The sequence below is a fragment of the Nerophis lumbriciformis genome, linkage group LG10, assembly GCF_033978685.3.
Source record: "Nerophis lumbriciformis linkage group LG10, RoL_Nlum_v2.1, whole genome shotgun sequence".
NCBI lineage: Eukaryota > Metazoa > Chordata > Actinopteri > Syngnathiformes > Syngnathidae > Nerophis > Nerophis lumbriciformis.
The window spans coordinates 35,755,891-35,769,371 of NC_084557.2; the positions used below are offsets into that span (position 1 = coordinate 35,755,891).

At 38.5% G+C, this 13,481-nt stretch overlaps 1 protein-coding gene across 3 annotated transcripts in view; it reads left to right on the plus strand.

Annotated features, from left to right (window-relative positions):
- The window catches only part of rfx7b (regulatory factor X7b), an 88,483-nt gene that overhangs the window by 58,830 nt on the left and 16,172 nt on the right, over positions 1-13,481 (plus strand). For 2 of the 3 annotated variants that reach the window (XM_072913942.1, XM_072913940.1), the window contains exons 2-5: positions 5,366-5,399; positions 12,100-12,184; positions 12,561-12,600; positions 12,697-12,819. In XM_072913942.1, coding sequence (XP_072770043.1) covers positions 5,366-5,399; positions 12,100-12,184; positions 12,561-12,600; positions 12,697-12,819 — 282 coding nt within the window. Of the gene's footprint in view, positions 1-5,365; positions 5,400-12,099; positions 12,186-12,560; positions 12,601-12,696; positions 12,820-13,481 lie in introns of all 3 variants that reach the window. The other variant, XM_072913941.1, reaches the window with a different exon arrangement.

A 13,481-nucleotide genomic window follows, 5' to 3' on the forward strand; every position in this document is an offset into this window, starting at 1 on the left:
GGACAAATGTCCTGAGTTTATAAACATAATATAAATTTAAAAATAACAAAAGAAGATGTTGTGATGTCAAAAAATATTGACGTAATCATCGTAGTATCGACTAGATACGCTCCTGTACTTGGTATCATTACAGTGGATTTTAGGTGTAGAGCCACCAATGGCATTTGTTTACATTTTGACGCCGGTGAGCTACGGTGTGTAGTGAAGCATGTTTAGCTATTCCTTGTCCTGCAGGGACCGGTACTTTTCAGAGACGGTATAGTACTGAATATGATTCATTAGTATCGCGGTACTATACTTATACCGGTATACCGTACAACCCGAGTAGAGATTTATCTGAAAAACTTTGCACGAGTCCGCCATTTTTATTCAGTTGTAGTCCAACGCTGTAATCACTAAGTTCCTTATTTTTCTCTATTCTTTTGTTGTGGGGCAGACTGTCTCGTACATGCACATGCGTGCTCCTCCACTGTTGCCATTTCTAATAAAAAGCAGCGTATAGTTCTAACTTATACCTGTCAGTGCACTCCATATCCATCCATCCATTTTTCTACGGCTATAAGCGCTTAAAACTACAACATGGATGACGGGGTGGAGACGCGTCGAAGGGGGCTTGGCCTGGAAGAGAGCTTTGGCATGTAAATAAGACCGTCCACAAAACGGCACATTCTAAAGAGACATATAGAAAACGGCTTGAAGATTGTCTGTAAGACCAAAGAACCACCATTACATGTTATCTGGACCAGTGATTGTCAAACTTGGGTACGTGTACCACGGGTGGTATGGGGGCTCCATCAAGTGGTACATTAAAGAATCACTTGATTTAAAGTACGGTGTTTTATTTCCATATATTCAAACACAGTGTTACTGTTCAAACGGTGTGTCATGTGACAGTGGCCAAAATATTAAATACACAAATACTTGCTAAATAAAAGCTCTGCCTTATTTTAATGAAAACTTAGGCCTTTTGCGCTACTGTATTTTATTGTATGTCATTATGGTGGTACTTAGAGAGCCAGTGTTTTTTGAGGTGGTACTTGGTGAAACAAAGTTTGAGAGCCACTGATGTAGACCACAAGGAAGTGTTTTAAATGTAAAAAAAAAATCATAATATGACCCCTTTAAAGAATTGCACTGCCCCATACTGTAAGCTCTTTTTAACATTATGATTGCCTTATGAAGTAGTTCCATGCAGGCACATTAATAAACATGCTGTTAAATGCATTCTGTGCGTGGAGGTGAAATGTCATTAGTGTTGTCGCTTATGGAACGGGACAAAGTGTGTTTTCAGTTCGGCCCTCATTTTGTTGTTTGTTCCATCAATACTACATGTAATACATTGGCTGATATTATTTTGTATGCACTTGTTAGTCTGTGCACGCAAGAACTGTTTGCACATGAAATCTGTTGAGTAACGCTCCTTTTTTTTTTATCTACCACAGAGCGTTATTTGGGATAGAGCTATCTGCCGTTAACACCCTCAGGGAGTCTTTTCTTTTTTTACGCCCATACACTAAAACAATTGACTTTTTTGTTGATAAACAGAAGTTAGAGGAGCATTGGTTATTTCTAATTCGAGTACACAACAATTGAATATGCTTGCATGGTGTAAGTTGCCACTGATTGACTTTATGTTGTACGATATCACCTACATCAGTGGTTCTCAAAACATTTTTCACCATAATGACCAACATTGAAATACAGTAGCGTAATATTCATTAAAAACAAGGTAGAGGTTTTATTTAACAAGTATATTTAATATTTTTGGTCACTGTAGCATTACAGACATTTTGCACGATAACACTGTGTTTAAATGTAGGAGGGGAAAAACTCCCCACTACATGTATGGGGGGGGAAGAAAAAAAAACTCGGGCAGCATGGTGGTAGCTGCCTCACAATACGATGGTCCTGAGTAGTCCTGAGTTCAATCCCGGGCTTGGGATCTTTCTGTGTGGAGTTTGCATGTTCTCCCCGTGACTGCGTGGGTTCCCTCCGGGTACTCCGGCTTCCTCCCACCTCCAAAGACATGCACCTGGGGATAGGTTGATTGGCAACACTAAATTGGCCCTAGTGTGTGAATGTGAGTGTGAATGTTGTCTGTCTATCTGTGTTGGCCCTGCGATGAGTTGGCGACTTGTCCAGGGTGTAACCCGCCTTCCGCCCGAATGCAGCTGAGATAGGCCCCAGCGACTCCCCGCGACCCCAAAAGGGACAAGCGGTAGAAAATGGATGGATGGATGGGAAAAAAACTTGTCTGTATATATATATATATATATATATATATATATATATATATATATATATATATGTCTGTATATATATATATATATATATATATATGTCTGTATGTATATATATATATATATATACATATATAAGTTTATATATATATATATATATATATATATATATATATATATATATATATATATATATATATATATATACCGGTATATACATTTGTATGTACATATAAATGTATATATATATTATAAATATATCATATATATAATAATATGCAGCACGGTGGCAGAGGGGTTAGTGCATCTGCCTCACAATACGAAGGTCCTGAGTAGTTGTGAGTTCAATCCCGGCCTCGGGATCTTTCTGTGTGGAGTTTGCATGTTCTCCCCGTGACTGCATGGGTTCCCTCCGGGTACTCCGGCTTCCTCCCATCTCCAAAGACATGCACCTGGGGATAGGTTGATTGGCAACACTAAATTGGCCCTAGTGTGTGAATGTGAGTGCGAATGTTGTCTGTCTATCTGTGTTGGCCCTGCGATGAGGTGGCGACTCGTCCAGGGTGTACCCCGCCTTCCGCCCGATTGTAGCTGAGATAGGCTGCAGCGCCCCCCGCGACCCCGAAGGGAATAAGCGGTAGAAAATGGATGGATGGATATAATAATATGCAGCAACACATGGAACATGGTTTAGCACTGTATCTTCAAACTAGGATTGCACGATCTATACGATATACAAAATGAATAGATAGAGCTTTTAATACTATCGACATATCGTGATAATACATGTTGATGACACATTCTAGCTATGCCCTGCAAATTTGACGGTGACAAACGAACGTATGCATCCTCAACGCAATGTAGCGTCCTCGCGAACGGCAAATGTCGCTCCACAGTGCAGCTTCTAAACTGCTAATCCTAGCCTTCCTGTTGGCAAATAAAGTAAGTTTCTTACAAGAATTATCATCATTGGAGAACGGGATTACGAGGAATAGCTAAACATGCTGCACTACACCCCGAAGGAGGATACAAAAACACATAGCAAACCGCTAAGCTTGAACATTTGATATCGTACAACATAAAGTCAATCAGTGGCAAATGTGGGCAGATTGATACAAATGTTGACAGTAATCATACCAAGTGTAGAATCAGTTAATAGTTAATACAGTGATTAGATTGATATTTTTTATTATCACAGCATAGTTTGTTGTTTTTGCTTTTTTTTTAGTTATTTTGCACTGACATTATTGTATATTTTGTACGTAATACAAGGGAACAAGGAAATAATTTTGATATTTAATTGATATTGAAACACCACAATCCTGTATTGAATCATTCAGTGATCTTTAAAATTTGAAGTATCAGTATCAACGTTGGTATCACCAATACTTGGTATTGGATCAATACCCAGATTTGTAGTATCACCCAAAACTAACTGTATCCAAACAACAGAAGAATATTTGCTTATTGCATTTTACCAGAAGTGTAGATAGAACCATGTTACAATAGGAAATAACCAGCTACTAACAGTGAATTAACAAGTAGATTAATAATAGTTTTGAGCAAAATATACAACCGGAAATGAAGCAATATGTTACTGCATATGTCAGCAGCCAGATTAGGAGCCTTTGTAACTCGCTTTAAAATGGTGCGATTATTATTTATATGCCAAATAATATATTGTGATTTATATATTATCATCTCAAAAAGCTGCAATATATATCGCGATATAGATTATAGGCTATATCGCCAATTCCTACATCAAACTGCTTCTTTAAATCTACATTTAACCGATTTTTGGTTAACTTAATGCGGTTAATATTGAGGTCAAAACATTTGTATGTATATTGAGGGTCTTTTCCAATGAGCGTGAAGATTTTATTCTTTCTTAGTGTTTTTTTAAGTCACTTTTCATTCTTGGGAGTAGTTTGCTGTTGGAAAAGTGACATGTTCCCATCATTAGTTGTTACAGTATTACAATTTCTGAATGTGACATAAATGTTAAATAGGTTGTGTATGAACAGAGAGTATGGGGTATTGGACTGTCTGATTGTGGCGGTCTGCTCCCTGTATGTTTGGTGTCAGAGCTTGGTCCGCATTGCCGGCAGTAAGTCGGACCCGTTGATTCTGTTCATAACTTTTATGGACAGAATTTCTAGGCACATTCAGGACATTGAGGGGATCCGGTTTAGTGGCTGCAGGATTAGGTCTCTGCTTTGTGCAGATGATGTGGTCCTGATGGCTTCATCTGGCCAGGATATTTAGCTTTCACTGGCTCGGTTCGATGCAGAGTGTGAAGCGACTGGGATGAGAATCAACACCTCCAATTTCTTGCCCGGAAAAGGGTGGAGTGCCATCTTTGGGTTGGGGAAGAGATCTTGCCCTAAGTGGAGAGTTTAAGTACCTCGGAGTCTTGTTCACGAGTGAGGGAAGAGTGGATCGTGAGATCAACAGGCGGATCGGTGCGGGTTCTGCAGTAATGTGGACTCTGTATAGATCTGTCATGATGAAGAAGGAGCTGAGCCGGAAGACAAAGCTCTCAATTTATCGATCGATCTGCGTTCCTATCCTCACCTATGGTCATGAGCTTAGGGTCATGACCGAAAGGACAAGATCACGGGTACAAGTGGCCGAAATGAGATTCCTCCGTTGGGTGGCGGGGCTCTCCCTTAGAGATAGGGTGCGAAGCTCTGTCATCCGGGAGGAGTTCAAAGTAAAGCCGTTGCTCCTCCATATCGAGAGGAGCCAGTTGAGGTGGTTCAGGCATCTGGTCAGGACGCCCCCTGAACGCCTCCCTGGGGAGGTGTTTAGGGCACGTAGGACCGGTACGAAGCTACAGGGAAGACCCAGGACACGTTGGGGAGACTATGTTTCCCCGCTGGCCTGCCAACGCCTCGTAATCCCCGGTAGGAGCTGGACAAAGTGGCTGGGGAGAGGGAAGTCTGGGCTTCTTTTCTTAGGCTGCTGTCTCCGCAACCCGACCTCGGATAAACAGAGAGAAGATGAATGGATGAATGAACAATACCAAATAGAGCAGACTTCCAAATGAAAAACTGTCTGAATGCATTTTTGCTGCAATCCCATATTCAATATTAATGTACATTTTGTTTTCTTTCTGGCTGCAGCAAATCTGTACAATCAAAAGTGGACAGCATATTGGTGAGTATCACATGCATGCTTGTTTCTCTGTGTAATGCTGAATACAGTAGGTAGTCACATTCTGAGAACATCCCCAAATATAATTGAGACAGCCATCATGGTTTTTTTTATGCTGCCCACCTCCAAATTTCCTGCAAGTTTGATGTTGACGTTCTCCGATTTCAGGTCAACATTTGCAATAGAAGTAACTGTTGAAAAATGTATATTAGGTTTAGCTCTAAGACCGTCACTGTTTGTTTTTAATTGCCATTATTTACTTGCGAAGCTAAATACTTAGAATGCTTCTCCAAGCTCCGTCTACATAATCCACACTGCTTGCCTGTTGTAATTCTAGTAACGATTTACGATCATATATTAACTGTGTTCACCTCGCTACACATTTTAAGGTCTGATTGACGGTAGGAGCTACTGTAGTTAAGGATGGGTAGCCAATTCGGTACCTTTGTAGGCACCGACCAAAGTCTATTGGTACAACCAAGTACCGATTCACGTGAAATCTAATGGTGCCATATTTCAATACCTTTGTTACTTGTGACATCACTCAGAGCGGACTCAGTCGGACTGCCTCTAAGTAATGTTACAAATTATAATGCTAATTTACATTCGATTTGCCATAGATATGCTATCAATAAGCATTGGCAATTTTAAATAGCGATTTCAACACCTCCAAATTTGCTAAAGAAAACTAAAACTAAAATGCTCGTTGCAATCAAACAGCTGGTGTGTAATAAGTACAATACTTACAGTTTAAACTAGAGATTTCCCGATTAACATTTTTGACCTCCGATCCCGATCCGATTTTTGACATCAGTTGCAATCCGATTTCAAGTCCCGATCTGATTCTTTGACAATAGATCATAGAAATGAAAATGTTTTATAGCGAGTAACTAAACACGATAACACATTTTTATAAAACATACTGTATCTTAATACATTTAGAATTTGCTAGTATTATTGTTAATCAGATTATTACATTTGAGGATTGAATGCTACATACATTTGTTTTACAAAATAAAGTGGCTAACTAAAGAAAAGCAAAAACTATTATTGGCTCCCATTTAAATCATTTGGGGTTTGCCTTCAAAGCCTTCCTGCATCTAGAGACTTACTCCCTGAAAAAAATAATAAAACAGCGACTCAAAACTTTGTTTTGTAAAATAAAGAACAAGAAAAATAAATGATTGCAAAACCATTGACAGCTTTTCTCCTCTTCTCTCTCGTCCACTTTCTCGTTGTTATTGTTTTCACCGTCAGCGCAAGAAGCTATATCACCAGTAGGTGGACCGCGATTGGAGCAGTCTTGTGCTTGTTTCACTCATTAAACAAATCATCAAAGCAATAAAATACGAATGGATGCTTTTTTTGTAATTTATTTAATAAATGTACTTGATAAATCATTGCAGTCCTAACTGGAACATAGCTGTGGTAAAAATCGTATGGGCTCGGCAGCTCATCAGCCGATCACCAATCAGTTAAAAAACGCAAATATCGTCCCCAAACAGATCCCATGATCGAGATAGAAACATCTCTAGTTTAAACACTTCGTAGGGCCAGGGTTTCTCCTACATGTAATTGATAGTGGCGGCCCACCTTGGCAAAATCAAAGCCACCACACCGTAAAAATGTGGGTTTTTTTATATGTGAAAACAAATTAAGGTACCGTATTTTTCGGAGTGTAAGTGGCTCCGGAGTATAAGTCGCACCGGCCGAAAATGCATAATAAAGAAGGAAAAAAACATATATAAGTCGCACTGGAGTATAAGTCACATTTTTTGGGGACATTTATTTGATCAAATCCAACACCAAGAATAGACATTTGAAAGGCAATTTAAAATAAATAAAGAATAGTGAACAACAGGCTGAATAAGTGTACGTTATATGAGGCATAAATAACCAACTGAGAACGTGCCTGGTATGTTAACGTAACATATTATGGTAAGAGGCATTCAAATAACTATAACATATAGAACATGCTATACGTTTACCAAACAATCTGTCACTCCTAATCGCTAAATCCCATGAAATCTTATACGTCTAGTCTCTTACGTGAATGAGCTAAATAATATTATTTGATATTTTACGGTAATGTGTTATTAATGTCACACATAAGTCGGTCCTGAGTATAAGTCGCGACTTATAGTCCGAAAAATACGGTACTATAAGTATGAATGGATATATATAGTGCAATATATTTGAGGGGTTCTTATATTTTTATGGCTGTTAAGTAGAGGAGACAGACATCAGCGTGGATCTATGTTAGCTTTATTTTGCAACTCACTTACATAAAAACAACTTACGCAATGTACTGTATGTAACATGTATACAACTGCGCCACAGCGTACACGTCATTTCCTGTCCTTTACCAATAGCTATTTCTTAGGAATCAAAGTATTTATATATTTTCATATGTGACATATAGCCTATTATTTGCGCACTTTTGCCCAAAAATACTTTGATCACGAAATCGGACGTTGATGTAAGCAATGCACATGAGATTGTCTGGTTGCAGAGGTAGAATTTCTGCGATATGGACATATTTTAATATGTCCGAGACGACGGTGATCTACAAAATGTGCAATGTGCAAATATTAAGGAGAGAAAATGCAGTTGGAGCAAGTGTGATGTCAGGCAGCTTTCGCTGTTTGTCTATCGAGCGACAGAAGTAGAGTTTCTAAACACGAGTGCCGTCTCCAATAACACCAGAAAAAGATGCAAGATTTATTGCTAGTCACTTTTAATAAAGAATGAGTCACTTAAAAGTTTGAAGAAGTCTCTAGAAACGTGAAAAATTCTCAACAAAGTACATTGTACAATAAGCAGCAACAATTGAAAAATAGTTAAAACAATACAAGAAAAAATATATATTACCGTATTTTCCGCACTATAAGGCGCACCGGATTATAAGGCGCACCTTCAATGAATGGCATATTTTAAAACTTTGTGCATTATAAGGCGCATAGAATAGACGCTACAGTAGAGGCTGGGGTTACGTTATGAATCCATTAGATGGAGCTGCGCTAAAGGGAATGTCAACAAAACAGTCTGATAGGTCAGTCCCAAACTTTATTAATAGATTACAAACCAGCGTTCTGACAACGCTGTTCACTCCCAAAATAAATAAACAGCTGTTTTATTATTTTCCCCGAGGTAAAGTCAGTGAGGGTTTTTTTTTATTTTTTATCTTTTAACAATTTCTACGGGGGAAAATGAAGTCGGCGGCTGCTTACCGTAGTTGCGATTGATTGATTGATTGAAACTTTTACCTGTTGGAGGCTCAATATTTGTCCATATATAAGGCGCACTGGATTATAAGGCGCACTGTCAGCTTTTGACAAAATTGGAGGTTTTTAGGTGCGCCTTATAGTGCGGAAAATACGGTAATACTATTTAGTAATTTTTTTGTTCTTTTTTTTTAAAAAGCTCCCATTAATGCCCTTTTAGCCTTCATTTCAGTACTGTTATTGCACTGGAGAATAATACAATGTGTTGATCAACTTGACATGCATTTGCATCACTGAACTCTGTTAAGCAATGTGGTCTACATACAACACACAAAGACAAAGATATGTTTCAAAGGGACAATTTATTTCAGGCCAGAACAAATTGACAAAACTATTTTAAATAGCTGCAACATAACATACATAAGTAACAAACAGCATAATAACAACATAGCTGTAAACCTGGCTTCACCTAAGGAAGGCACACATGACATACACAAGGCCTAACCAGGCAGATTTGAATTGTTGTTTTGGGCAGTAGACGGGATCTTTGATCCAAGACACAACTTACATTTAACTAAAATGTTCTTTTCTTTGTGCTCGACAAAAGAAAAGAAGTGAGAATATCTCATACTTGCCAACCCTCCCGAATTTCAGTGCCTCTCCCCGGGACAACCATTCTCCTGAATTTCTCCCGATTTCCAACCGAACTTAAGGCATGCCCCCTCCAGGTCCGTGCGGACCTGAGTGAGGACAGCCTGTCGTCATGTCCGCTTGGCCAACCAAAAAGTAACCACAGAACACTATACCGTATAGTCACTACACGGTATAGTGTTCTGTGGTTACTTTTTGGTTGGCCAACGGTTTACGTTGTATCGCGCAATTTTACAATTATTAGAGACTCTGGGTTAATGAGATATATTTTCTGTGGGAAAAACTATTATTTACTATTATTTTCAGATGTATATATAAAAAAAAAAAATGTTGACCACAAAGTGTTATCAAAAGATAATTCTTAGCATGCTGAGTTGGTTCAATTCTGAATTATGCGGCCCAAAGTGCTTTTAAGTTAAGATGCTCTGTCAGCTGTTATACTGTAATTATTGTAACATACAGTTTACAGGAGACTTGATCTGACACTTTAAAAGAACAACCTGCCTTGTGTAAATTTTCTTAGTTCAGTTTTTTCCGTTTGAGGTCATATTTCACACACTCTTGCACGCACGCGCACACACACACACACACACACACACACACACATACACACACACACACACACACACACACATAGTGACATATCAAAGCTACTTAAGACGTTTTTTGTGTTTGTTTTTTGAGAAACTCAGCAAGTGTGTCTGGTGTTTGACAGATTCAGGTTGGCAGCATGAGTCCTCATTAAGCACACAGACAGCACAAATTGAGTTTGAGGGAGTTTATTTCTGTTTAAACCTCCTATGACAAAAAAAACACCTTCACAATCCTTCATGCTCACATTGAGACATACTTTTAAAAGTAAACATTGAAAGCTTCTACTGTACATACCAAAAAAACTAAGAACATTTCCGGATGTCCAAAATAATAAAAATGCAATCTAATGATATCCGATTAAAGTCATTCATTCAAAGTCAAATCATCCATTTAACCCCTTAGAAGGCACTGATTAGAAAATAATAGTAATAGATTTTTTTTTTATTGCTTTGTTTTTTTGTAATGTCCACAGTAAAAGTGCATGCAGCAGCATATGTACACACACATATTTCATACATGAAATCAACATTTACTGTATTTTTTGGACTATAAGTCGCAGTTTTTTTTGTAGTTTGGCCGGGGGTGCGACTTATACTCAGGAGCGACGTATGTGTGAAATTATTAACACATTACCGTAAAATATCAAATAATATTATTTAGCTCATTCACGTAAGAGACTAGACGTATAAGATTTCATGGGATTTAGCGATTAGGAGTGACAGATTGTTTGGTAAACATGTTCTATATGTTATAGTTATTTGAATGACTCTTACCATAATATGTTACGTTAACATACCAGGCACGTTCTCAGTTGGTTATTTATGCCTCATATAACGTACACTTATTCAGCCTGTTGTTCACTATTCTTTATTTATTTTAAATTGCCTTTCAAATGTCTATTCTTGGTGTTGGGTTTTATCAAATAAATCTTCCCCAAAAGTGCGACTTATACTCCAGTGCGACTTATATATGTTTTTTTTCTTCTTTATTGTGCATTTTCAGCCGGTGCGACTTATACTCCGAAAAATACGGTAAATAAAGTATGTAAATGTCAATAATATGTAAACTCATATGCAATCATACAATCGCAATATTAGTGTATTACATTTTGAAATAATGACAGAACAATTTAGAATACTTTGCTGATGCACTGTAAATCAGTATTTATTGACCACCTTACTCTTCAATGTACTGTATCAAGTTCATTACATCATCAGGGTATGTCAAATTAAATAAAAAAATCTGCAAACCAATGACACTGCATTGTAAAGGGCCAATGCAACAACATCATCCGCACATGCGGACTCTTCAGTGGCGAGTCATTCACTCCATGCTTGTAGCAATAAAAATGTAGTAAACCGTCTTTCCATTCACCGCTCATTGGCTGACATCTCCCACCTCATTCAGTTAAGTGTCTGTTTCCCCTAGCAACAAAGAGGCTAATAGTGAAGGAAGAGGTAAGATGGATCCATTCTTAGAAACCAATCGAAACGCGATCAAGGTGGAGTTGATTGGACGACAGCTGTGTCTCACTTCTGATGTCTTTTGAACCCATATCCTCTTCAGTAAGCAGATACATACATGTGAACAAGATATACTGTTGAATGTAACCTATTCAAACCATTTTACTTGATGAGTGTGTAGTATGTCCATTCATAGCCACTCATTGTCAAGTGATGTTCTAAAATGTAGTTTTTCTTTTGTTGAATCCTTTTTTGATTATTCTTAGTAGTGGTATTGTATTGACATTATTTACAGATCATTAATCATGTGAGGGAAGTTAAGGCAACTAAATCACTTAGTGTTTAAAATTGACCCAAACAATCAGTTGTATGATAATAAATATACATATAAAATGGCAAAAACGAGATAACAAAGCTACGGATATGGAGTTCGGACTTTGACGAGGGCTCGTTTAGATCGTCACTGCAGCGTTTACGAGAGATTGCCAATCTATTTGTATCACAAAATATTTGTAAATAAAAAATAATTATCATAACAACATAAAAAAATAAAATAATGTTGTTGTTTTTTTACGTAAACGAATGTAGAGGAAACACTGCACTGATATGAGGTCTTGCATGACATCATGGAACACCATAGTTTTTTTGCAACTTTCCTGTATACCTTCACGGGCATTCAGTAAGTAATGTCATGAAGCATAAATCTGTTGATGTATTTGGAAGTAAATATTCTGACGGTTCTGACCATCATGTCTTCTTTGTTTTTTGCAGCAAGATGTTGAGAAGTTTACAGACATCGAAAAGCTCTACCTCTACCTTAAGTTGCCTTCTGGTCCCAGCAGTGGCAATGATAAAAGGTACACGACAATTTCTGTTTCACACACACATTTTAGTTAAGCCCTCCATTTTTCTTGCTGATGCCTCCTTGTCTCGCACATGACTGCTTTGCTCATTACATTTCTGGCATCGCTGTCTCATTCCTTGTCAACAAAATGATCCACTGCTACATCACAGACACTCTTTAGGTCTGTAAAGTTCTCAAAGAGAAATTTATTTTGTCTGATCTGCTTTGTGATGTGTGCTGGTGATCACTCGTTCATGCCAGCTGTTACTGACTCTCATTATGACGCAAAACATTGATTATATGTAGATTTCTGCTATACCTAGCTGTCTGTGTTTCATTTGTTTCCCCATATCTATTCATCACCCCAACCCCCAAATTGTGCCCAATTGGACTGAGAATGAGAGGGGGTCCTCCACTCCTGGATTATGGTATTCAAGTTTCTGTCTTCACAAGAAATGATGCGTCCCCACTCCCCATAGAGGACAATGCCTCACACTTTGCTTTCTCCTCTCGCACCACGACAGCGATCAGAGTTCCATGTCATCGAGTCGCACTCAACAAATGTATGCGTTCAATTGGATACGGAATCACCTAGAAGAGCACCCGGAGACGTCCCTCCCAAAGCAGGAGGTTTACGATGAATACAAGTGAGTATTTGGGTGGGCACTGAAACACGGTTTCATGAAGGCACTAGTAAACGGTTAGTATCCAGATCAGAAAAAAAGTTGCTATCTGTGCCTCATTGCCGTGCTGAATGAACACAGACTCAGCCACCTGCAACAAGTGCTGGATGGTTATATTGAGCAAGTAACATCATGTGAGCCAGCAAGGCCTTCTCTGCTGGCCTAACATAACCAGAAATCATGATCATAATTAAAGAGAAACGTAATTTTTTATTTACTTTCCCTGAATATCTAAAAGTATTCATATTCTCTTCATGTCATATTATCCTCCTTCCAGCGCTGTTGTTTTTAGGTTAGAGTTGTTATCCAATCAGAATTCAGCTAGCTTATGTTGCCATGCTGTACAAAATCTGCCGGGGGCCTTCAGAATCAACAATGCAGGCGTCTATGCACTGTCAGTGAACGAACACATACAGTTGATAGACAATTGGGATAGCCAATCATATCAGGAGTTGTCAGTAAGGCCTTCGAGCTGGCCTCACGATGAACGTGACATTTACGCGTCCTGTGATTGGATATTTACCGGGACCGTCAGTGGATGAATTTGAGAACACATACAGTTGATAAACAGTCGCGATGCCAATCAGATCACAAGTTGTTGACAGTATCCTATCTAGGTAGCCTGT